Source organism: Triturus cristatus, chromosome 11 (genome assembly GCF_964204655.1).
Source record: "Triturus cristatus chromosome 11, aTriCri1.1, whole genome shotgun sequence".
Lineage (NCBI taxonomy): Eukaryota > Metazoa > Chordata > Amphibia > Caudata > Salamandridae > Triturus > Triturus cristatus.
The window spans coordinates 420,303,324-420,330,345 of record NC_140594.1 but is presented as its reverse complement, the minus strand read 5'-3'; the positions used below and the strand labels follow the sequence as shown (position 1 = coordinate 420,330,345).

Sequence of the window (27,022 nt, the reverse complement as noted above, 5' to 3'; positions counted from 1 at the left end):
TGAAGGACAGCAGGCCTTTCATTCTTTCTTCCCTACCTGGAGCTAACTGTGGTGACAGACATCACTGCTGGTTTGGGGAGGGTGGGGGGGAGGGAATATCACCTGGGGAAAGGGAGATCAGAGGACTCTGCTCTCCAGTGGAGTGCTGGCTCCACATCTCACAGGCTACACCACTGCCAAGAGTTAGCTTAAGAAACATGACGTTGTTGGGCCCTGGGTACTGTGGGAGGAGGCTTTGCTCCTCTGGAGTTCCAGGGCATTTTCTGGTCTGTGACTTCCAGAGTGGACAAACTGAGCAGCTATTGTCTGCCACTGTGCCCTCGGCCTGGTCGCCCCCACACCTCCCGCCTGCTCCTTACCTGCTGGGCCTCCTGCTGCCGCCCCAGCCGCCACAGGGCCGCCGAGCGCCGCCCCAGCCGCCACAGGGCCACCGAGCGCCGCCCCAGCCGCCACAGGGCCGCCGAGCGCCGCCCCAGCCGCCACCGAGCCCCTAGGTTCCCGCCGCTTCCCACGAGACCCCGCCCGCCGATTGGATCCCGCGCTCCCCGCCTCCCCGCAGACCCTCCCTCCCGGCTCCCCTCTTAAGGTGAACCTCTCCTCTGCCCCAGGTGTGACCACTGTGCCCTCGGCCTGGTCGCCCCCACACCTCCCGCCTGCTCCTTACCTGCTGGGCCTCCTGCTGCCGCCTGAGCCACCACAGGGCCGCCGCCCCAGCCGCCACCGAGCCCCCAGGTTCCCGCCGCTTCCCACGAGACCCCGCCCCCCCGCCCGCCGATTGGATCCCGCGCTCCCCGCCTCCCCGCAGACCCTCCCTCCCGGCTCCCCTCTTATAACGCCCCCAGAGCGACCGCGCAGCGGACGCGCGCAGCGGGAGCACCGATTGAGCGCCGAAGGTGCGCCAAAGGTAAGCCCGTCTGCGCCTGGACCGCGCCCAGCGCCAGAACCCCTGGCCCCCGCAGAGGCCACCCCACCCGCCGGACTTACGATGCCGCCACCCTCAACGCACTCAACACCGGCCGAACACCCGGGTGCTACCGAGCCACTCCGAGACGCACCCACGGACCCTTCAGCTGCCTCACCTGCAAGTTCTCCTGCATCCGGACCTGCACTGCTTCAGCACCCACCAAACGGAACACCAGCAGCAACCACCTCAAGTGCATCCTGCTCAACACCCGCTCCGTCCACAGACACGCCGTTCAACTCTGGAACCTCCTCGACACCACAGCTCCTGACGTTGCCTTCCTCACGGAAACCTGGATGAACGACTCCTCAGCGCCCGACATTGCCATCGCCATCCCAGAGGGCTACAAGATCATCCGGAGAGACCGCGACAACCAGACTGGAGGAGGCATCGCCATCATCCACAGGGACACCATCCGTATCTCGACCAACGCCGACAACACCCTGACAACCGCCGAACACCTGCACTTCCAGATCCACACCGACCCCAAGACCACCCTCAGAGGCACCCTGATCTACCGACCCCCGGGACCACGCACTCAATTCAGCGAAGACATCGCCGACTTCATCAGCCCGCACGCCCTCCCCTCTGCCGACTACATCCTCCTCGGAGACATCAACTTCCACCTGGAGAACAACAACGACCGCAACACCACCACCCTGCTTGATAACCTCCCCACCCTCGGACTCAAGCAGCTGGTGACCACCCCCACCCACCTCGCCGGACACACACTCGACGCCGTCTTCTCGTCCAGCAAAGACATCTCCTTCAGCCACGCCACTGGACTCCACTGGACGGACCACAGCTGCATCCACTTCACCTTCAAAAGAACCACGGTCCACCACCACCAGCAACAGGCTGCACGAAGAAGCTGGAACAAGATCACAGCCGAACAACTCACCGCATCCCTGAGCCAGCACCCTCCCACCAGCTCACCGAACCCCAGCCAAGCCGCCGACAACCTCACGAAATGGATCTCCACCTGCGTGGACGAGCTCGCCCCTCTGAGGACCCCACCCAGCAGACCCGGAAGCAAGAAGGCCCCGTGGTTTACCGACTAACTCAAGAGCTCCAAGAAGAACTGCCGAGCCCTCGAAAGCCTGGAGAAGAGACCCAACGCCGGACAACATGACTACCCTCAAGCTCGCCACCCGAATGCACCATCAACTGATCCACGCCACCAAGAAAACAGCATTCAAGGACCGGCTGGACAACAACGCACACAACAGCAAGGAACTCTTCAACATCGTCAGAGAGCTCTCCAACCCCAACGCCGGAACCAACGACATCACCCCATCGCAAGACCTCTGCAACTCCCTCGCCTCCTACTTCCACAACAAGATCGCTGACATACACAACAGCTTCAGAACACAACCAACGCTCCCCACGACCAAACCAACGCCCCCCACCACCACCCTCAACGCCTGGACACCGATCAACCTCGAAGACACCATCAGCACGATTAACTCCATCCACTCCGGATCCCCAACCGACCCCTGCCCTCACCACATCTTCAACAAGGCCGACGCTGTCATCGCACCCCACCTGCGGGACATCATCAACACCGCCACCTTCCCTGAGAGCTGGAAGCACGCCGAACTCAGCGCTCTACTAAAGAAACCAACGGCGGACCCCACCGAACTCAAGAACTACCGCCCCATCTCGCTCCTCCCGTTTCCAGCCAAAGTCATCGAAGACCATCAACAAGCAACTGGCAGCCTTCCTCAAGACGACTGGTTCCCTCGACCCTTCCCAGTCAGGCTTCCGGGCCAACCACAGCACCGAGACCGCCCTCATCGCTGCCACCGACGACATCCGAACCCTGCTGGACAACGGAGAAACAGCGGCCCTCATCCTCCTGGACCTCTCCGCGGCATTCGACACTGTCTGCTACCGCACCCTAGTGCAGCGCCTCAGCAACGTCGGGATCGAGGAGAAGGCACTGGAATGGATCATCTCCTTCCTCACCGGAAGGACACAGAGTCCGCCTGCCCCCGTTCAGATCAGAAGCCACGGAAGTCATCTGCGGCGTCCCTCAGGGCTCCTCGCTCAGCCCCACTCTTCAATGTCTACATGAGCCCCCTTGCGGCCATCGCACGCCAACACAACCTGAACATCATCTCCTACGCCGATGACACCCAGCTGATCCTCTCCCTGACCAACGACCCCGCCACCGCCAGAGCCAACCTACACGAAGGGATGAAAAACGTGGCAGAGTGGATGACGACCAGCCGCCTGAAACTGAACACAGACAAGACGGAAGTCCTCATCCTGGGCTCCTCACCCTCCGCCTGGGACGACTCCTGGTGGCCCCCCCGCCCTGGGCAACGCACCCAAACCGACAGACCACGCACGCAACCTGGGCTTCATCCTGGACTCCTCCCTCTCCATGACCAGACAAGTCAACGCCGTCTCCTCGTCCTGTTTCAACATCCTGCGCATGCTACGTAAGATCTTCCGGTGGATCCCCACCGAGACCAGGAAAACGGTCATCCAGGCCCTCGTCACCAGTCGACTGGACTACGGCAACGCCCTCTACGCCGGTACCACCGCCAAGCTCCAGAAGAGACTCCAGCGGATCCAGAACGCCTCGGCGAGACTCATCCTCGACGTCCCCAGATGAACTCACATCTCCAGACACCTGAGAGACCTGCACTGGCTCCCGATCAACAAAAGAATCACCTTCCGGCTCCTCACCGCACACAAAGCCCTACACAACCAAGGCCCGACCTACCTCAACAGCCGCCTCAACTTCTACGCTCCCAAACGCCACCTCCGCTCGACCAGTCACGCCCTCGCAGCCGTCCCCCGCATCCACAGAGCGACAACAGGAGGAAGATCCTTCTCCCACCTGGCCGCCAAGACTTGGAACGCCCTCCCCACCGACCTACGCCTGACCCAAGACCACCTCTCCTTCAGGAAGAAGTTTAAGACCTGGTTGTTCGAGCAGTAGCGGACCACCCCCCCCCCCCCAGCGCCTTGAGACCCTCCGGGTGAGTAGTGCGCTTTATAAATGCCTATGATTGATTGATTGCTAGACCATCTTCCATCACTGAAGAGTACCCTAACTAGATCTTTTCACAGCAGTCAAACAAAGTGTTGAAGATTTTGTGCATTGGAGTTTCTGTTAGAATACTAGTTAGGAGACGCATTTCAGATTAAATGAACAAGGGGCTCCTGTACACATTTTTGCCATTACCTCTCTTTGCCCAAGCCATCCTGTTGGCCCCGGATTCGGCCAGGAGAGAAAGCTACTTGGAACTCCCAAGCATGAGCATCTGTCCACTGATCAGGCTACTGCTTTGGCAGGACCGCCTGTCTCCGCAACAGGGCAGGGTCAGCGACCTGAATCTAAGCAAATTACACCTCCATGCATGGAGATTGAGCAGCTGCAATTGCCTGCGTAAGACTGGACGGCTGAGGTGGTTGATGCCCACTAAATTCTGTGAACTGATGCAGCACCAAAAATGCAGACCCCATACATGCAGAGGTGTCAGATGGCCTTTTATTTGTGTTGTGTTTAATTCATCAAGGACTCGTAGTGAGCAGTGTAAAAGATGAAAAAATGTTGTATCTTTCAGCCTTTCTATGGTGATCGGACCAACCTTCATTGTTCAAATTGCCTGGTGTGATGAGATTTATTCAAGGTTTGACTCATGTTCCTCCCAAGGCATTTGCGATAGCACAGTGGGACTGTGTTGGTCTTGCCATTCCTCGCATGTACTCCATTTGAGCCAATGCTTGGCTAGTTGCTGTCTATCCTGACCTTGAGGACTGACTTCCAATTTGCAATTAAGCTTGTCATGTGAGTGAACTGAGGCACTCTCCACCATACACTACATTTTTTATCTGGACAAATTAAAGCAGAGGACTATGGTGGCATTCTTACAGAAAGTTGTTACTCCCTTCCATCTTGGGCAATTCATCACTCTACCAATGTTCCTTGCTCCCATTCACCTCTTAAGAGGAGGCTATGCTCCATTGGTAGGACCCCCAAAAAGAGCTTTGAGGCTTTATTTTTTATTTTTAAATAGATCATACCATGGATCCGAGAGTGGATGTTTAACTTTGTGTTGGGTTCTCTGGAGCAAAGAAAGGGAAGGCTGTGCAGAGGTGGACCATGTTGAGGTGGGTGTATGAAGATCGGCTGCGCACTGCCTAGAAGCAGCACCTTGGAGACCTGAGAGCCCATTCAACCATAGGCCAAGCATACCACCGAATTGGTGCCAGGGTTGCCTGTTCATGACATCTGCAAGAGCGTACAGCGCATATGTTCTTGTAGCACTACTGCCAGGACATCAATGTCCGGCTTGTCCTCTAACCAGACTCTCCACTTTGGGGAGGTACTGGTCAGGTATTTGCTCCAAGGTGAGCAATCTATGGTCTGCCTTTTTTTTTTTTTTTTTTTTTTTTTTTTAGTAATACATACAAGCACCACAGCATGTTATCTTAAAGTATATTGATAATTGCAACGTGTGGTGAGCGGAGAAACTGGAGTTTCAAGTAAAAGCATGGAGACAGGTCACCGAGCAATCAGCAAACACATGTCCATATACTGAGATGTGACATATGAGGAGTTCATATATAAGACTTATTTAGTTTCTATTCTGATGTGGACTCGCTAGAGGCTAGGAAATTGAGTGCATAAGCTCAGGTGTTAGCCTCTGGGAATGTACCTTTGTCCCCAGTGACGACAGTGTCGCCCCCCCCCCCCCCCCCTTCTGTGGCTAAATTCGCCCCGCTTCCCAATTTCGCCTCGCTTCCATCCAACATGGCTAACATGCTACATCAGTCCTCAAGATCCCTTTCTGCGTGATTGTCAGTGCGTACTTCCCGAAGCCCGCATTCCTCCACTGCTGCCCATTCCAGGAAATCAGTCTTCCACCTAGTTAGTTGGTGAGGCAGGACTGGCCCAGTGAATGGCTACACGTCATCACGCTAGCACTAATCCCAATTGGGCATATTTGATCTACATCTTCCTCCCCTTCTTTGGTAGAGGTAACAGCCTCTGCAGGCAATGCTGCATGGTGAGTTCTACAGTTATACTAGTCACCCTACATATCTCCCTATGTACCTTTCTCCAATACGTGTGCAACTGCGTACAGCCCCATGCAGCATGATCAAACTGAGCAGGAGTTACCCTGCACGTAGCGCAGTCTGCAGATCTTGTCGGCTAGGCCCTGTGTAGGCAACGCAGAGTTGGAAATGCTTGGTAGAGAAAGTAAAACTGCACCAATTTAAATCTGGCATTACTAGCCGCTTCACACACCTGCTCTTGGGCTCTACTCCACTCCCCTTCTGTAAGGAGATACTTTAGCTCTCTGTCCCAGACAAGTCGTTCAAATGCTGTTTTCGTCCGTTTATCAGATTTAAGGGCTGCATTCAACTGAGCTTTAATACCCTTAAAAGATGTAAAATCACCTGCAGGACCTGGGACTGCTCCAGCTCTCCGAGGAAGGTGGCCCAAATCTCGTGGGCAGTGCGCGATATGCTCGCATACTGCAAAAACTGCCTACGACCCCCTTCAAAGTGAACCTCTACTTCCTCCTCGGATCGGAAGTTGCCCTTCAGAAACGCATCTCGATTGTTCAGACAGCCCCCCTCCAACCAACCTGTAATGTCCATGGAATCCCAAATACGTAAGAAGGGGCGCAGCCACCAGTGGGAGGTGCTGAGCATAGGGTGCCTTCTTTATGCCCTTAGTGACCGACTTTTCCCACACCCATGCCACCTGAGTAATAATAAATGGCGTTCCTAGTGATGGGTAATTTCCGCAAATCAATAGTTTGAGAAGTTCTTGTACCTCTATGGATCATCAGATGAACAAGTTACTTACCTTTGATAACACACTTTTTTTGGTGCACTCTGATTTACATAGAGCAAGGCCACAAAGCCCTTCCAGTTTTTTCCCCTCAATGCATAGTAACTTGTAGAAGCCTTACTTAGTTGAGCCCCTACTGGTTGCGCCTTTCCTCAGGCCAGCATGCTGTTGGTGTCTGGCCAGAGTGCAGCATGCAACTGGCAAGATTAAATTGTTTTGTATGACACTTGAACCCGTTTTCTATCGTCACGCAACACTTCAGCAAAATGGGAGTCTCCTACATTGAAATTGGTGGTTTATGTTCATGTTAAATTGAGTAATAGTAATTCTGGGTAACTGTCAAACTGGAATGAATTACAGTATAAATAAAAGATAATTTCTTTGAATGCATTCTAATTTGTGGGCTATGACTTTCTCTGTTGTGTTCTTAAAATGTCATTGGGCTCTCCAGTAGTAGCAATACCTATTTATTGAAGTGTGTCAAAATACATGCATGCTTTGTAGCACAACCCTGCTGCAAGTGTGTAATGCACAAGAGTTGTAAAGATATGTTTCTGCATGATCTTTTTCCAAGACTGCAGAGGGGATTTCTCTGTAGGACCACTGGGAATATAGCCGTGAAAATTGCTTCTTAAAGTTCCTAAGTAGGCCCATATAATTAGGGTGACTTTCAGCCATCTAGCTCTCGGATTACATTGTGGGCTTTTATGTAAAACTGGAAACGTAAAATTCAACTCCCTGCATGCTTAGTATTGTCCTAAAGTGCAGGTCTGATTGAAGGTCACCCATGTGAAGTAGGGTCAGTTAACAGTAATGTAAACTGCACCAGCTGATGGGAAGCCAAGTATGAGTAAGTCCTAAAGTCTTAAAAATTACATCAGAAAGGAGCTTTTGAAAGGCTGGTCTTATGGCACCTATAAGCAAATTCTTACGTTCTGGGGAAAAAATGCTTTTCACAGATAAGGGAATGTTAAGACAAGTGAATGTAATTCACCTATTTTGATGGCTTTTTTTTTTTTTAACCAGGATTTTGATTCAAAGCTGACTCCAAAGCAACGCTTTTCTCCTCCGCATCTAATAAGAAAGATTAAGGAGCAGAATGAAGAGCTTGGAATGATAATTGATTTAACTTGCACGAAACGCTATTACAATCCTGAGGTAAGTGACGTTTTGGGAGGAATGGTAGCTTGACTTGCTCACATTGCCCGCTCCCCAAAATATTTTACATGGCTGCTTCTTCGGTTGGTTCCTTTCAGCTGCAATTTTCTGTTTGTGTCCCCCTAGTTTAAGGAATGGATTCCAAAGTGAACCTATTTGGATGTCAATCCCTCTTCTTTGCCTGGGTGTGGGCAGGAATAGAATTAAGCTCTGATACCAGTTTGCCTTTCAAGCCAACACAGGTCTTTAAAAGCTCCATTTGAAATTATTGTTCATTGCTTAAAGAGAATAATTACTGAACCAGTGCATTATAAAACTGGAAAACTTAGTTGAAACTGCCTAAACCATCCGCCTATCACTATTCCTTATTGATACTGTCACTTAGCCCGAACTGCAGCAAAATTGGCATTCCAACTTCCATTCATACTGTTACTTTCTCAATGTATTCGCCGTGTCTAAAAACTACACACCATTCACTTGACATGAATGCTTTCTCACATGTACCCTTCCGGCTGTACTCTTAAATAGAACATCCCATTCCACAGTCCTTTTATCATCTCCTCTCATGTCAACCTCTGCCCATCCCTGCAATACATCGTTCTACATGTACCAACATGCCAGCTCAAGCTGGTGAAGTATTCTTTCAGTGGTGGCAGCCCGCTCTGTGCATAATTTCATAGTCATGATGTCTATTTTTGCAATAAGAAGGTAAGCCTTTTGATATGTAAACATTTCCCATTATTTGGCCTGATAGCAGTTTGTGTTAAGTCCTATCCGTTTCTGTGTTGTCAAGTCTGTTAAAATCATTACAGTTCAACTTCTATGATAACCTGTGGGTTGAGCATGCTATGGACGTGATTGTGCAGCGTTTGCACTTTTCACATAAATATGAATTTACTGCACTCGCTACCCAAACCACCGTTACGTATTTTGCTGATTTTTAAGAAATGTTAATAAGTCGAGCAGATCAAACATTTTTAAAGTTATGGTAAATGTTGTGCAAAGCAGCTCTGGGCACTTTCCAAAGTCATTATCACGTAGTGATTCCTAGTGTCAGTTCTGCCCCTGTGGTGTAAATATCTGAAGGGCTTTTGTCGGAAACAAACTAAAAGCTTTTCAAACTGGGTGAATGAATTGGTTCCTTCTTTACCGTTTGTTTCACTGTTAATACAAATTGGTGTTTACATCACAATAGTTTTGCAAAGCTGTAGTTACTTCAAGAGGGCACTCAGGTTTCTGAAGAATCACAATGCAGTATCTCCTTTTGAGGTTGCATCTTTATTCTAGAAATGTACATGATGGATACGAAATGCGCTTTGCTGTTCTGCAGAGCTGTTTTTTTTCTAGTTAAGAGGGCAGCATAATTGCCTTACAATTTGACTTTCCTTTCTGCTTAATTTTGTCAACCGAGCATTATGTTTTGGTTCATTACTGCTACATAATAATTCCAATGGCTCCACTTATATTTTGATTGCTCAAACTCCACCTTTGTGTTTATTTTTTAACCCTTTACCCACCCAAAAGCAACACATGCACTTTTAAGTACATAGAAGTGGTTCACTTGGCAATGTTACACTTTGCAGGCGCTCATTTTTCAAAATTACGAGTGCATTTTTTTCTTTAAGTATCTTGGTGAAATACTGCGGTGACTGCTTTGCCCTCAAATTAGTTTAGTAATAGTAATCAACATAATTGCTATATTTGGAAATCCCTTTATTTCCAGAGTCTAAAATTCCTTATCTGTTAGGTGCACAATTCTCAAGCAAAGAGGTCCGATGAAAAATATTAGTGTCATCTGTCCTAGTAGCATGGCTACTAAGGTGTGCACAATTTGAGTAGTTGATAACGTATGTCTGTGTTAAGAGAGGGGAACAGTCCACCACATTGTAGCTATGGTTGTGTATTTTTAATGTGAGTATAGCAACATTATTGTTGATTGGATGCACGATAAAAATAGATTTTTGCTGTCCAGGCCATTTTTTGTAGGAATGTGATAGTAGTTGTGTTGGTATTGGAATTGGCAATGCTGGCAGGGGTAATGGATGGTGCAAGCTGCAGGCGTACTTTTCTACATATAAAGCACTTAGCCCGTACTGCTATTAAATGCTCTTTTTGGTTCAACACTTCTGTTGTGGGCCTTGTCCTTGGCAATAGCCTGACTTTTTTATTTTCCTACAACATTAATTGGTTTATTTAAATGTTGGCTGCTTATCAGTCATTAGTCTGTGTTTGAGACCATCATACTGCTTGTTGTTCAGCACTAGAGTAGGAAGATCTTTTAAAGTAACTTGTTAGCTAATGTATTTCCTAGAATCCGTACTATTTCACTGTTAAAATAGCATTGTAAATAACTGTCCATACAAATACTTGTGTTAACTGCAGCAAACTGTGAAACCATAGCTAACCTTTACCCATACCTTGTTGCCACATTTGTTTGCTCTTATGACTGAAGGATGCACTGAATTTATAGGGTTTCACCATATCCCCTAGAGTAAGGGTGATCATTGTGGATACATGTCGCCCATATCGACATTTTTCTTTTCTTTCCTTTTTGTCGAAGAACATGTATTTGCTTTTGACAGCATTAAGAGCCAGGTACTGTAGTCTTTCATGAAAGCTACAGTATTGATTTATTTGGCTTGTAAGTGGATAGTTACCAGTAGCAAAGCACACACTGTGATTTGTGCACCGGATGTTTGCAGACTACGGACCTCAAGTCAGATGGCCCAAGGACTATCAATTGGCCGGACCATTTAATGCTTAAGTGAGCAACTAAGAAAAGGACTCCAGCAACTTGGAAATGAATGAGAAGTGGATCAAAAAGGATGGCACTGAATCCAGGTAGGAAATTCAGCGACAAGAACGAGTGAAATTTCGGTGACGCAGGGAAAGCCCCACAATTATGCCTTTATCCTAGTGTTGTGGGAGCTCCCTTCACAGTACTTCCACAAATGACACCTTGTAAGCCTCTACGCTTTACCAGTGGAACATGGAACCAAACCAGGAATGACGTGGATTAAAAAGAACGGTCCCAGGATATGGATGTATATTGCAAAGTAGAGTTTACCGGCTTAAGCCGCCCCCCCTCATTGACCTTGAGGCTGAAATATATATCTGATATAATAGGGAGTAAAAGCTTAATCATCGCCCTCTTCTAATTAATGTGTTTCATATGCTCATAGTTAGACCTACAGTTTGTGGGCCTGTGGAATGTTGGGCTGCATTCAAGAACCAAATTATCTGACTTGGAAACTACGTAAAAAACAAAACGGTGGGAGACAGAACAAATGTGCAATTTGCACACTAACTGGTTTGTAAATGGTAATGCAATTGTAATGTGACCTGTGTATTTTACAGGCTGCATTGCTAATTGTTCATTTGCAGGGTGTCCCCAAACAACCTGCTTCTGACGTATTTATGAAGTAGTGTGGTATTTTTGACCCTCTGTGGTTGGCTCCCAGTGCAAGGATGGAGACCTGAACGGGGCAAAAGACCTCCGATCCTGCTTCCCCAAATGTGTTTTTAGGTCGAGGACTGTCCGGTCTGCCGAAGGCAGAACCGGAAGTCGGAGATTTAATGTTTCTGAGAGTGGCTCCTTAGCCCGCCTCTCTTTTTGCCTCTCCTCAATTGGCTGGCTTCCTAAACGGAGGCCAGCCATTGGAGGAGAGAGCCGTCCCTCCAAATAGGCTCCGTCTTTTTCAGATTCGGGGGCGTGTTCCTTGCTGTTCTTTCCACTTTTTAGCCACGCCCCTTTAGAACAGCAGGAACACGCCCCCAATCCGAAAAAGTATCGAAGCTCCCATCCGCCATTTTTCTGCTGTCGTCTGCCCGTGACGATCCATCCGTTGGGCGCCGTGTTGTTGTGCTGGTGTCTGTCTCTGAGTGTATCTGACTGTACAAGCTTGACTTTCAGTTAGTCTCCGTGTACGTGCGCACGTGCCTCTGTGCACGCCCGTCTTTCTGCCAGTGCTTCGGTGTGAGAACGTTTGCCTGCCCCTGTTTTTTTTTTTTTTGTCACTGGAGTCCTTGTTTGGCTTATCTTTATCAAAGAGGGGCACGAACCATATGTTAAGCAGCAAGCCCCCACCACAAAAGGAGCCCCCTCGCCTGAACGTCGAGCCCACGCCCCTATCTGCTCGAGACAAAAAAGCACCGCGGGACGAGATTCAGCAACAGCGGGCCCTGTCGGGGCGGTGCCGCCTCAGACGTTTGCACCGGATACTATAGGAACGTGACAAGCAGGGGATGAAACGATTGAGCCTACCTCGCCGTTAACCGGGCTAACAAGGCCACCGGCGCAGCATTCTTTCGGGGGGTTTTGTCTCTACGAAACCAGAGTAGCCACAGTTGTGTTGGCTAAATATTTCGGGCCAGGAATCACTAACGTGGAGCGCGAGCGTCACCTGCTCGCCACAAGTCGAGCATGGCACTGAGCGGGAATGTTGCATTTCGCCTTTTTCAGGGTCGCCGCAACAAAGAGCTTTCTCCGCCAGCCGCGGGCATAGTTCGAACAAGGCATCCAGCACCCGGGCGAGATTGAGGGGCGAGACGTGCGAAGAGGGCGTTGTTAGCCAATCGCCCAGGGAGGAGTACACACACTCTAGTGCAGGCTTTTCCAACGAGTAAGCTGTGTGAGCCACTGGTAATGCACCCAGCTGTGCCGGCTTACCCGCTGGCCTCCGCCTCTTCTGGGGCCGCCGCAGGAGAATCCGTGACTGTGCGGGAGCGCGATGGACATAAGTGGGGCCGCACCTTCTTGATGTGCTCCGGAGCTCGCAGGCCTTTCTCTCAGCACCCGACGCGAGGTGACGTCCAGCGCTGCCGGGGCCTCTCCTGTCTTAGTGCCGGCTGATAGATATACAATTGTGGCTGTCGAAGTGCATAAAAAAAATAGTGATCAATACCAATAGCTCTACCTAGAATATTGCCGAGACCACACAAGAAAAAGTGTTAATATGCAGCATTTATTGTAATTTCCCAGTGCTGCACCTCGACTAACCTGGTGGAAACTGCTCTGCATTCTAGAAAAAACAAGCGGAAGCTACACCGATTGGAACCTTTCCCTTGTACAAGGCAGGTTCCCAAGCTTCTGACAAATGAGCAGCCAGGATACACTTAGAGGCGGGACCTCCTTATCAATCCTGGCTTTTCATGGGGCTCAAGGGTGCCTGATTGACAAGTCCTGAAACTCTGCTATGGCTCACACTGGGCTCCCTGTGGCTATTGCAGGTGTCAGCTATGTGTTGTGAATGTGTGAGGCGGGGCTGTGAGCAATCACTCTCTTCTTACCTGCGCAGTGCCAGTGAAGCCAGCAGTTTGAACCCTCTGCTCCATCAGCTGCCACACATGACTAAACTATCCGTGACATTTGTTTTCCGGTAACACCTGTAAGGTCAAGCAGTCTAGTTAGAGAGGGAAGTAGCAAAGCATTCGCAAGCCAGCACCATAGCACCCGATGGGTGGATCGCCACTGCTCGCGGTGGCTGATTTGTATTTGACTGCCAGGCCATTTGTTTTTGACCATGAAAATATTGAAACCTAAAAATAAACTTTAAAGTAGCTTCTGAGAAAGTTTGGGAATCCTAGCTATGTGAAAGAGTAAAAACGAACTGACTTATTCTGCAGGGCATTATGGACTGGGCCAGTGTGCAATTCTTAAAGTGCAATAGGCAGTTTTCACTCTCGTATGAGCACTATTTTTCCTTTCAGCTATAAAATGATTTTTAGCGTGGGGTTTTCAGTCAAATGCATGGCTGATTGGTTTGTATGCCTTAAAAACTACTAACTCTTGAACACTTTTTTATATATAAAATTGTGTTTAAACAGCACAACAGTGACTGTTCAATAGTGTACCACAACAGTTGGTGACCGTTAATACTTTCCTTTCTGAGTCACAAAATGTGTGTGTGTGTGTGTGTCTGTGTTGCCCGTATTACGCTTTCTCCTATTTCCGAATCTGAAAGGATCGCTAAAGCCCCATTATGACTTGTACAAGTGCTTTTGTAATTCTGCAGCTGCCTTTTTCAGTTGTAAATTTCTGGCTTTGCTCCTACAAAAAGAGCTATGTGCATCTGGCCCAGAGTGAGCAGTGTTATACCATCCTTCGTTTTAGAAGGATATAAATAGATGTACTAAATTTCTTAAACTCACAAATCTCCGCCACCAGCCATCAGAGCCCTACATTCAAAGTTTGCAGTGACCAAATTGTCATCATTTGGATAGTGTACAGAGAATACCAGATTTTCAGTATATACACTGCAAATAGTGTGTACATCTATATCTATCTTCTATGTGGATATCCTCAATACCTGGTGAATAGTGGCACCTATGTTCAGCCGCACTGCTCTACAGCATACCTGACTTTTGTGCAACCCCCGTTTGCATTAGCCAGCACACATCAAATGGTTTGAAAAATAGTGGTTACTATCTCTCTATCAATCACGTGGTGGTGAAAATACCAAGTGGGATTATTACTCTACTCTATGGTACTCATTTTATTGTTCTTTGGACATCAAAAGGCTTACCAAACCTTTGCAGCATTCACTCAACCCATTGAACTGCTGTTCTGGGTTAGTTGTAATATATTCCATATATCCAAAACCTTATTTCTCATATGTAGGTTTATGAATGTTAGAATTGTATGGCAAAGGCCCTATTTGTTAAACAAATTGCACATACAGAAGTAGATTGACAATCCCTAGCTATACCTATGGAGTAATTTAATTTGGAAGGAAACATGATTATACTGGGCCTTCATTTAAACAGTCGTTTCTGTGCACAAGGTAATTGTACATGTTGCATTGTTAAAAAGTTGTTGTGCTTCAGGCACCAAATCCCTTTTTAAAACCTCTTCAAAACAGTAAATTTGATTTATGCAGCACGGTCTCTTCGCTGATATTTCTTGCATTAAATCTAAAGTCCGAAGCAGGAGGGTAGTCGTTTCAACTGGTGTTTTTATGGTGTTGTGTGACTGACCAATGGATTGTTACCTTTTTGTACAATAGGCACTGCCAACAACCCTGGCTTACTCAAAGATTTATACAGCTGGTCACGCAATCCCAGATGCCCCAACTATTCAACAGTTCAAAAGTATTGTGACACAGTTTCTGAGTGAAAATTCAGACAATGGTGAGTAATTTTTTTGGGTACTATTGATTTTTATTTTGTGTAGATTGTCCCAATGTGCCCCACCGTGTTATATCTCGTTTTGACTGGCTGAGTAAATGCTTGACAGCCTTTGCAATGCTATTTTGTATTCCCTGTAACCACTTGCTCCATCTACATTGCCTCTACTTGACATGTTTTTTTTTTTTTGGGGGAATTCATGTTCTGCACAACAGTCGGGTGGGGGAGGGAGGGGGGAAGTTGAATGTAACTCTGCCATGAGCCGATCACATTCCACATACACAAAGTCTGATTTTCGACACCAGTTGAGGCACTGAAGCCAAGGATTGTAGAACCAGCTATTGTAAATTCTTTTGAACACCTGCACAAAATCACTCGGAGACCGGCAGTAGTTGATCAGAACTAAAACACGAACCTGGGTTAATAAACCACGTTCAGTAAGTACTTGGCACATGAGCAAATCAGAAAACTGTTAAAGACTCAACATTAGTACAGCAGGTTACTCTTGCACTATCTTATTTGTACACTCACTCGCTCCATGTCTCTCCCTCCCCCTCCACAGAAAAGAATGTAGAAGCACGCAATCATTTTGCAAAATCATTTAGAAAAACACTGGAAATTCTGAGGAAGGCAGAAGAATCTGAGAAATGTAACGGAGCCAATATCCTTACTGTTTAAGTCTCAATGCCAGTACTATATTGAATGCGCATTATTGCAGATCATTCAGTATGCTCATAGAGGAGGACAGGTTACCTTAGAAAGGCAAAATATGTGTATGGCCAGTAACAGAACTAACATTTGTACCCCATGCTCAGCACCCAAACATAGGGTTCCTTTGGGCATAGTACATGGTAGAAGAGCTAGAACAGTGAGTAAACCAGCTTTGGTGTAGAACACTCAACACTCACATCATGGTTGATTTTCAGCGCCAGGGAGAGGACAGCTGTGTCCATTGATTGTGATGAACTACTTCAGTGGATTGGAGTACAGAGAAGAGTCCAGCTGAGTATGAGAAGTGTATCTGAACTTCATTGGTGAAACATGTTTGGTATATAAGATAGGACCTTGCGGCATGGAGAGAAAACAGATCCCACAAATAAATCCAACTAAACTATTGCAGCATGCTTAGTCCTCACACATAGTTAATTTGAACTAGAATCAGATGTCTAAAATGTCACCATTCTGAAAGCCCAGTATGGATAGAATTTTTGGATCTTCATATTGGTGTTAATAATATGGTTAACACAATGTTTTACCAAAGACTTCAGCAGCTCTATTCTTTATGCGTATAGCTGTCATCAAGACAGACTATTGACTGTATCCCTTATGCAGAATTTATGTGTAATGAAAGCTGTATCTCCAATAATGAAGAATATGCCAGGATTGCTAAGAGTATGACACTGAATTTTGATCAAAGGGCTATTCAGCAGAAAACATTTGGCAGGTGGCAAACCAGTGGATAAAGAGAGCAGTATCCTGTTCAATAATACTGTTACTAATGAAAATAACATCAAATCCAAGAAAGAGTAATTTGAGTTGTTTGACACAATATGGTAATCAACATAGCAAGTTGATATAATCAAAAAACATCAGCTTATTGCTGAATGTCTATTTTTTTAGTTTGATATAGAGCGAACTAGACCAGAGACTTTGGGTATCAGAGTGCTTTACATGAGCACCAGTCTCGTTACATGAGGACACATTCCTTTTGTGAGGCACGGGGAAATTATGTGGTTTGCCCAGATTCACAGGATGGTGAGCGACGTTGCTGAGACTCAAACCCGGTTCCCCAGCTTCGAGGTCGACCGCTCTAGCCGTAAGGCTACATCCTTCTCTACAGAAGAAAATGCAGCAGAACTGTCTCACTTTGCACTAGCACCTAATCCATGAGAAGATTCAACAAGCCATATATTTTAAACAATTCACACTAAGAATTGATATTTGCTACTTCTAAATGGAGTATATGCTACATCTGCCCTTTTCAGTTAAATATAAGGAATTGTTGGCGCGATTAGGTGTAAATTTTAAAATGGATTATTCATCAACCTTAAAGGTACGTTGGTTGTGTCACTGTAACCTCTTATAGATTGGCAGTACGATTCACTAGCGGAGGATAGCAAAAACCATGCATGCTATTCGAAGAAAAGAAAAAAATATCCTGTGTAAACATCTCAACTAGTTACATGTCTGCTGCTTTTACGAAGATGTAACTGAATAAAGACTTTATATTTTTTTCTTACATTCATTTCACTTCTATTTGTTGTTGTAGTGGAAAAGTAAGATTTACCTTGTAATCATGGTCTTTTGGACCACAGCTTATGATCAGCAGCACTTGGGTGCAGACCGAGAACTGACCGACCTAGATTTAGTACAGGGCAGTGATCAAACACAAGGCAACTCTGATAGAGACAGAGGTGAAGGCATTGTGAGCAGAGATAAGGGGACCTCCATTAGACCACCTCCTTGATTAAGCATATTCAACATTCCGAGCATGACCGTTAGTAGGTTTTCCTAAGGTGGTCCTTTGGCTCTGTACTTGGGTGACACTGAATCTTCACATCTCTTTAAAATTTGTCCCTTCTGGTTTGCAGATAAACTCATCGGTGTCCACTGTACCCACGGCTTAAACAGGACTGGCTACCTTGTATGCAGGTAAGATACCTGGGGGTGAGCTGCTTGATAAGGGGTGCCATATCGCGATGTGTTGTTGGAGTGCCACACTGCATGTTAATTGGATGTAAACGAGCACTGGCTGATGTCACCCTGTTTATGTAGTGTCCCCATCTATACTGGCTTTCTGCTTTAATGGGTGTAAGTTATTCCTTCCAGTGTTTTTACACTCTTGATGCACTTTGAAAATATCTCTCTCTCTCTTTTGTTGATGGTCTCCACTTGCTTTGTTTTACTTGTACATGTGGATGAGCCTAGCTGCCACGTCTGTTCTCCCTAAATTGTAATTTACAAAGACCTGTTTGTTCATTCTTTCATTAAGAAACTATTCTGTAAGTTGTGCACTTTCGTATAGAAAACCTTAAGTACAACAGAGGCCTCTTTGATTTTGAATGTCTCAGCTGTGGCCCCTACTATCTCTCTGTCATATAAAATGACAGATCTCTGCCATGGTTGCCCTGGTTTATATCCAAACCTCTGCCTCTGACATCCTCTGTCTATTTGGTTCTCACAAGGGTTTCTCCATCTAGTAATTTATTCTGACTGTAAACTTGGCATCCAGGGGAATTACAATTAAGAAGAAAAAAGTTTTTTTTCAAAATAATTAAACTCAAGGTCAAGTTTATATGAAGGATTGAAAAACTAGATGCTTGTTACTTTTCATTAAAAATGTGTCAAAGGTCCTATTAAACTTATGTAATGTGTAGAAACTACAGATAGATCAAACCACAAACTTCTGTTTCTTTGTCAAAAACATGACAGCCCAATATAACATTGGCATACAAGGAAGCGATATGATGTCTGTATTTTTAATGTACAATGAAAAAATTTACCCATCATTAAATATCGGAGGGTGCTACCCTTTACACTACCCCCTTCCATAAACGTGGTGCTTTTCCTATGTAGATAAGTAGTGAAATTATCAAACTGACAATATTCCACAAAAATTCAGGACTCTAACCAAGCACACTCTTAACTAAGGATGGTCTTAATCCCACACAGTAATGTTTGTTAGCTCTTGGATCTTCCCATTATTCAGCACAACAAATATATAATCTTAAATTAAAAAAATTCCACTTTAAAGTATTATGGACGTCATTTTGGTAAAAAATCATTCTTGCACACTTACCTTTTTCATTATTTTAATCTTCTTACAAATTCTAAAAGCGTTATTTGAGCATTCATAACTATTTTTTTCATACTTTGGGTGTAAAACAATGTTTTGCATTGACTGGCTCTTTAATTCAGTGGTGGCTGGTAAAATTTGAGAGTGATAAGTAAGAAAAACCAACCTGTATTGCGAAGTATGAGGGTTTTTCCATGGGGCTTTCAAGAAGTTTAGATACACAGCATTGCTAACCATGGCAACCACTATCGTTTTTAACCTGATTTAAAAAAAAATCGCAGTAAACAAAATGAAAATATATATATATTTTTTTTATTAATGTTCCACAAAAAGAAGCAGATAACAAACAATTGAAATAAAAGCATACCAATACATATATATTTTTTTTTAACGTGATATATATAATAAGTACATAAGGATTAATAAATAATAATAAAAACCAGTATAGGAAAGAAATCTATTTAAGGCTCATCACAAATAGCTGAACAAAAGAAAATTAATCAGTGAAATAATCCTTTAGCGGATGCCAGATAGCAAGGCCAAATTTCATTTTACGTGATTTTTTAAGCGAATACATACTAGTTTCCAAATTATACAAGTTAAAAAATTTGGCGTGCCACAAATCAAAACTCGGAGCCTGAGGTTGCAGCCAGGCTGTAGCTATTGATAATCATGTTACTGCAGCTATAATGAAGAGAAAGTAACGAAATTCAAAAAGAGGTTGCCCCTGAGTAAGATCCCCACCTATCCCTAATAAGATCATACTCTAAGACATTGAAATGGGTTTGCCAAGAACAGAAAACTTCTGATTTGATTGAAAAGAGGTAGCAAAGAAGGACAAGAAAATAAAAATGTACTATATCTGCATTACATGCTCTACAGCGAAAACATTCCCCAGAATTAAAAAATTGAGAAGAGCTGCCCCATTTCATCATCACCGCAGGAGTGCGGTATAAATTAAACATGGTTTTATAATGCTGGGCCTTTAATGAGGCAGAATGGAAAACCATATGGGCAATCTTGATGGAATCTTTGATACTAATAGACGAAGATGAAAGCCGGTGTCTCCACTTATTTGTTTTATCAAGATCGTCTGGTCTAAATTCTAACAGCACATAATAAATTGATCCTATTCGCAATTGAGATCTGACAACATCAATGATGCGAATAGAGGTAAGTTGAGTAGTATGTTTATGAAGAAAATCACGAATCTGAAGAAATTAAAAAAAAATTGATTATTAGATAAGTCAAATTTCTGTCTAAGTGCATCAAAAGAAAGACATTCGCCCTCCCCTGAAACAAAATCCCCTAGACATGTGATCCCTTTGGAATACCAGTAACGCATAACTGAATCACAAAAAATGGAGGGGTAGAAGGTGTGATGCAGTAAGAGGAGTATATACTGTATATTTAGGAATATGGCACATTTTTTAACAGTTTTCCAAACAGTAAAGGCAGAAATAATAATTTTAAACACAGTACGTTTATAATATCTACCATCGACCTCGGATATCAGGCAGTTTTTAGCAAACTAGCCAAGCGCAATTTGGTAGATCGATGGAACTTCTGCCAGATTACCAACTTCCTCACCCGTAAGAAGAATACGCATATTGAGGAGTAAGCACGAGATCTGATATAATGCAAAATCCGGGATTCCCCACCCTCCTCGGGCAGATGGTAACGTCATCAAGCGTGAAGCTCTGCGAATCTTCCCAGGGGCCCAAAGATATTTTTCGCATACTGACTGAAGTTGGCGAATCTGAAGTTTAGGAACCAAAAGAGGAACAGCTCGAAAAATAAAGTACTCTAGGTAAAATAATCATTTTTAACAAATTAGATCTACCAACAAGAGTGAGGTGAAGGCTCTGCCAAGAGTCCAAGGCAGATTTGGTTTTATCCAAAATATCCTTCCAGTTAACCGTAATCACATCATCCAAATTGGGTCTGATCTTGATGCCTAAATAAACCACTTCCTCCACTAGCCTGGGATCCAACACTATAGCTCGGTCCGTACATAAGCAGTGTGTCTTGGCAGTGTTGAACCTATACCCAGAATATCCGCCAAAACACTCCGCTAGATGTTCTATGACGGGCAAAGCGATGTTTAAATCTGACGTAACCACGGCTATATCGTCCGCGTAGGCGAGGACGCTAAACTGCGTGTCCTGAGCTATAAAAGGGGGAATTTGTGAATTAAGATCTAGCATTTTAATAAATGGATTGATATAAAATGCAAAAAGAAGTGGGGAGCAGGGACAGCCTTGGTGGGTCCCCCTGCTGATCTGAACCCCCTCCGATTTAATGCCCATTGCGCATATCTTAGCCGTAGGGGCCTGATAGAAAACCTGAAGGGCGCGGATAAAGCCGGAACCAAACCCCGACCGTACCATTATCTCCCATAGGAAGCCCCATGAAACCCGGTCAAATGCCTTCTCGGCGTCGAGCAGGATGAAACCCAGAAACCTGGACTCGACCTGCGCGACGTCGAAGAGCAATGACCCTGTTAATATGGTCAACTGTGCCCCGGCCCGGTACAAAGCCATGCTGCTGCGGCGATACCAGTCCAGCAACGAGCGGGGACACTTGATTTGCCAAAAGTTTGGCATACAGTTTGCCGTCACAATTAATCTAGGAGATCGGACGATAAGATCCTGGTTGATCAGGAGGCTTCCCCTTCTTGGGAAATATAACTACATGTGCTTCATCCCATGAACGGGGGGGAGAATCCGATCCTAGCCGCCTGAAAAGTATTCAGCAGATCCTCACGCAATTCCGAAAAAAAGACCTTTTATAAATCTCCGTCGGGAGAGAATCTGGTCCAGCCGCCTTGCCAGAAGGCAATTTGAAAAGTACTTGTTCAATTTCTTCACTAGAAAATGGCATATCTAATCTCTCAGTATCTGCAGGATCGAGCTTTTCCCATTCTAATGCAGGTAGCCCAAGATCAAGAGGAAGATCTCCAATATCCGGCTGGCTATATAAATCAGAATAAAAATGCTGGAATACTTTCATAATAGCCTGGGGTTCGTGGATTAGTATATCTTGATCGTTATAGATAGAATTAATTTTTTATGCTTGATTTTTCGCGCGTATTCTTTGGGCTAAATATCTCCCTCATGATTCCCCAAACTCAAAGTTGCCTCCTATAGAGATGATGTTTAAGCGCGATCTCCTGGGCCCATACACGATTAATATTTGCCTTACAACATGCCAATTTATCAAGACTATCCTTAGGATCAACCGCTGCCCGCAGTTGAACAGAAAGATCTAATTCAGCATTCCTCAATTGGGTAAGCAGTTGTAGCATATTCTGTTTACGTAATCTTTGTGCATGAAGACCATAGCTGAGAACCTCACCCTAAAACATGCCTTAAAAGAATCCCACACTACCGCAGGGCCGGCTGTGCCTAGGTTAAGTTGAGAAAAGTTTGGGATCCATTTCGACACCGAGGTGGAAAGATGGCGGCCGACGCTTTGGCTGCGTGAGCTGGATCTGAACGCTCCCTGCGCTTGATTCCTCCTTTTCGTATGCCACGATATTGATTAGATCCCGGAGGCTGCTGTATCCGAGAAGTTTTTAAATAACTGCTCTGAAAGCGGAATTTGCTGTCTGAAGCTCCCGGCGATGATAGTACTCACAGTGGCGTCCTTCCTGACTTTGACGCGCAGAGGCACCTGGCGTCTCGGAGCTCTCTGCTGCGGAGCTCAGCGTTTCTTTTTTTCTTCCACTTTTTTGACTGCTGGTAAATCCCCTCTGCCTGCCGGTAGAATGCCGCCCAAGCCAGCCATCAAGATTTCAGCAAGGAGCTCCAAGCTCCGTAGCGGTCAGCTCACAACAGGTACAGAGTCTACACCTGCGGGATTGGTGAAAATGATGCCCACGGATACTGGCCCTGGTCCTGTCGCTGATTCTGCACCTAACACGAAGATTTTTGCAGGTAAGATCCCCTCTGCTTCCACTGCAACGGCCACGATAAGGCACACAGCACCGTTATTTGTGAAACGCTCAGTTAAAAATATGGTACAGATTGTATCTAAAATCTAAACCTGCTGATACTGGGATGTTGCAAGCCTCGGATTCTGCCCTGAACTCCATCGGAAGGGCATAAGCTGGTCGATCTCTCTGTAACGACCCCTCACGGCCAAGATCGCGGGGGTGAAAATGCTGTGTTACCGATTTGGCTGTTGGTTCTCAAGCTGACCTGGCTGGTCCTTCAGGGTGCATTCTGGGATCTGAGGTTCTCTCTATCAGGTCGGTAGAGGCCTCAGGTGATACTTTGGAGATTGGGCTTTTTCAGGGGGACGGCGCTTGTGGTAGGGCTGGGTCCAACCCGGATAATGACCCGCTAGATAATTTCTTTTCCTTGTCAGATGCATCCACGACTTCAGATGATGATGACACAACCAGCCGGGACTGGGCCGGGTATGAGGCCGGGTCAGCCAGTCAGGGAGAGATCGATGACTGTTTATCGGGTGGATATATGAATCTGGCTCCCCCGGGCGGTACAGTTCGGAAAAGTAAGACTCTGAGCAGACAGGTGATTCCTTTGGGCTCCATTCTACCTGATAACATCTCTGACCCTCAGGTGGAGAATCTGGCTTGGGATTATTCATTTTCCACTGCACAGCCATCTGTCCCCGGTAATGATGGGGCACAAGGGATTTCTGCCACAGCCAGTTCTTCCGATCCTCCGAAACCAATTACGTTGGAGATGATTTATGATACGATGTTGTCACATAGGGCCGAGACCAGACTTGAGAATGCCAGAACGCAGGGGGCTTGTCGTAAATTACAAAATGCTATTAGACGTATAAATAAGACAAGCGCCGAGATTGGCACTCGAGTGAGCGAGACAGAAACTCGTATATCTATTTTGGAGGATGAGCTAATGACACAGAAAGGAGTGGTTGATGATTTAAAGACACAGAAAGATGTCACCTGGAAACTGTCTGAACTTGAAAACTGGACGAGGCGTAACAACTTACGAGTCTTGGGCATTCCAGAGGGGGCAGATACGAGGCAATTTATCATCCAGTTATTTGTAGAGGCCTTCCCGGAACTCTCTCAATGGGACTGGGAGATTGAACTACAGAGAGCTCATCGATTCCCTTTTCATAGCAAACAGCCCGTCCTGGGCATGAACCTGCCCATTCTCGGGCCATCCTGATTTCAATTAACAACTTTCTCGCGCGATAAGCTGTTTATGATTTGGCCAGACCGAATCAGAAGAGATTTGCTAAAGGTGTCCATTTTTTCGTTAGACCTGACTTTTGTCATAAGACAGTTGTGCGCAGGTGGCAGTTTCGCCAGATGATACCTCTCTTTCAAGCTAAGGGGTGGGGAGGCATTTTTACTCAACCCCGCAAAGTTAAAGGTTGTATACCAGGGCCAGAATAAGTTTTTTTTTTTTCACTCTGAAATCCAGGCTAAAGAATATTTACACTCACTGGGGCCCGGTAGCTGAAGGTGCAGTGGCATATGTTGATTAATTTTATGATTTTTTTTCTGTTTTTTCTAAGGGGGGGGCACCGCGGGGAGCGTCACCAGCTTCCCATCGTTAGGGACCCAGGTCCTATTGCCTCAATAAAGGGAGGGTGTGGTGGGTGGGAGGTGGGAGGGCGAAGGGTGGTTGGGCAGGGTGAGGATGTGGGAAGAGGAAGGGGTGGGACCCGGGGGTACTAAAAAGACTATGTTCCACTAAATGATTCTAGATCTATATTCTACTTTTTTTCTGTCTTGTTCCTGTTTAATATCTGTCGTACTTATGACTGAGTTTTTCTATGTTGATTTCAATATATGAAGGTAAATAGCTAATATGAGGATAAAAATTGGTACGTATGTCTGTGGCCTCAATTATGACAAACGGAAGAAGATGCAGGCTGAATTAAAAATCATTAATCCTGATATTATGTGCATTCAGGAAACACATTTCTTGGTCCCACAGGCAGAAGCTGGCTGACCTAGGATATGTTACACTTGCTGCCTCTAAACAATCGGATACGACGCGAGGAGTTGCTATATTAGCACGACCCTCTCTAGTTAAGTCAGAGCGCTCTCTGGTAGACATACATGGTCGCTGGGAAATTCTTGAATGCTCTGTGGGAGAGATACGGTTTACTTTGTGCACTGTGTATGGGTCTAACTTGGATGAGGCAAATGTTTTTGATTACCTGAATGGGGAACTCGCTCTATGGCCCTCACCGTTAATACTTTGTGGAGATCTTAATATTCATTTGGATGGTGACTGGGCGAGCTCCTCTTCTCCGGTATATAGGGGTCGTAAGCCTAAGGTTTTCCAGGCATTAAGGAATCTGATGGGTGATCATGGGTTGGCAGATGTGTGGAATTCCGTATATCCACAAGATCCTGGATATACGTTTTTTTCCTCACCTCACAATAAATTATTTCGATTGGATTATTTTCTTATTCCTGTAGCCTGGGCCTTCTGTACTCAAATCCAAATTTTCCCTAGACTACTATCGGATCATGCTCCTGTAGTTATTTCTCTTTCGAATGTTGTTATTCCCAGATAGATTAAGGCTTTTTCTTTTGATAGGAAGCTTTTGTTTGATACTCCTTTTTTTTTTTTTTTTTTTTTTTTTTTTTTTGAGTCACATGAAAATATTTTTAAAGGCCTGGAACGGTGGGTGGGCACAGCCCCTCTGGCCTAGAGCAGAGACCGACTCTGTCTTAAGTTACTTCCAGTCTCTCTCTTACAGGAGCTGGGCAATTTTCCTAATCCAGTGCAGAAAACAAGACATTTTGGGAGTCCTATTCAACACCAAATTGTGTTTCTGTGCTCAAATTAACGCAGAGACCTTGGGTGGCTTTTTTATGCTGCGGGGTACAGAATGCTGTAGCAAGAACACTTAAGATTCCCAAGGATCTCCTTCAAGGCTCTGTGCCTAATGCATGAAGCTCTTTATAGTATAGAACCGACTTATTTCCAAGCATGGCTCTCTTGGTACATGCCTAGCAGAAACCTTAGATCTAGCTCTGCACATATGGTCATGATCCCAAGAATAAAGAGTAAATTGGGGTGATAGAACGCTTGCTTACCTGGTGGGAAAGTTATGGAACTCCCTTCCGCATGCTCTCCGCTCACAACCTACCCTTCAGCTATTTCGAAAAAAGTTAAAGACCTGGCTATTTCTACTTTAAATAACAAAGTCACCTAGGCTATACCTTCAGCCCGCTGCACCTTTTACGGTTCATTATCTGCTCCGCGCTAAGACACCCTTGGGTAATGCGCGCCCTGTAAAATAATTTAATTCATTCCGAATTGTGGCTTAGTTGTATTTTGGATGTTGTGTATTACCGAATGAAGATTCTCCCCCCCCCCCCCCCCCCCCTTTTTTCTTTTTTTTTCCCTATGAGGCTGTGGTGTAATTGTTCAGATTAGTGTGCCACATTTGAATTCTAATTGTATAGGAAACCAAAAATCGAACATTGCGAAATGTTGCCTGTATGATTGACTGTAGCACCACCCACAGTCATAAAATGGTAATGTGAAAATAGTCTTTTCAAAATGAGTTTTGCAAACTGGTGTATTCTATGACAGGAGGCTTCTTACAGACTCAACTAGTCATAGAGGTACAACTGAGCCCATATTTTTGTGGGCAATCGCCACTTGTGCATCCTTTTTAAGCTTTCTTGTACGTGGTGTTCTCTAACTGGGGAATGAGTCACTTAGGTCACACATTTATCCGTAGAAGGCGTATTTGCATGTTATTGTAATGTCTCTGTCCACCATGGTCCTGTAGTGGGAGTCTGATTTATAAGCTGCTCCAATTCTTCCGATGAGCGTTTGGAATTATTTGTTTCAACTTTGTTCTTGCTCAATAAAAAAAGATTATTACAAGTACGCCTGCAGCAGAGCACAGTTTCCAGCTTCCTTATCTCTCTGCCGCTTTGATATTTGCAGGTATCTCATTGATATTGAAGGGATGGATCCTAATGCGGCAATAGAACGTAAGTCTTTATATTTTCTTATTATTTTCCCTTTTTAATTCTGTCACAAGTTTTCCTTTTTGCTTGCGGTATCATAAGATGATGGGATCTGTAGGATGGGACAGACCCTTATGATGATTTAGAAAGTTTAACATACAGCCCAGATTTGAAGGAAGAACTTAATGATTTTGAGGCTGGCAAATATTTTCA

At 45.5% G+C, this 27,022-nt stretch overlaps 1 protein-coding gene across 3 annotated transcripts in view; it reads left to right on the top strand.

Moving 5' to 3' along the window:
- The window catches only part of LOC146784361 (RNA/RNP complex-1-interacting phosphatase-like), a 141,818-nt gene that overhangs the window by 26,898 nt on the left and 87,898 nt on the right, over positions 1-27,022 (top strand). For all 3 annotated transcript variants that reach the window (XM_085636199.1, XM_085636198.1, XM_085636197.1), the window contains exons 3-6: positions 7,809-7,940; positions 14,945-15,068; positions 17,657-17,717; positions 26,787-26,833. In XM_085636199.1, the coding sequence (XP_085492325.1) occupies positions 7,809-7,940; positions 14,945-15,068; positions 17,657-17,717; positions 26,787-26,833 (364 nt within the window). The remainder of the gene's footprint in view (positions 1-7,808; positions 7,941-14,944; positions 15,069-17,656; positions 17,718-26,786; positions 26,834-27,022) is intronic.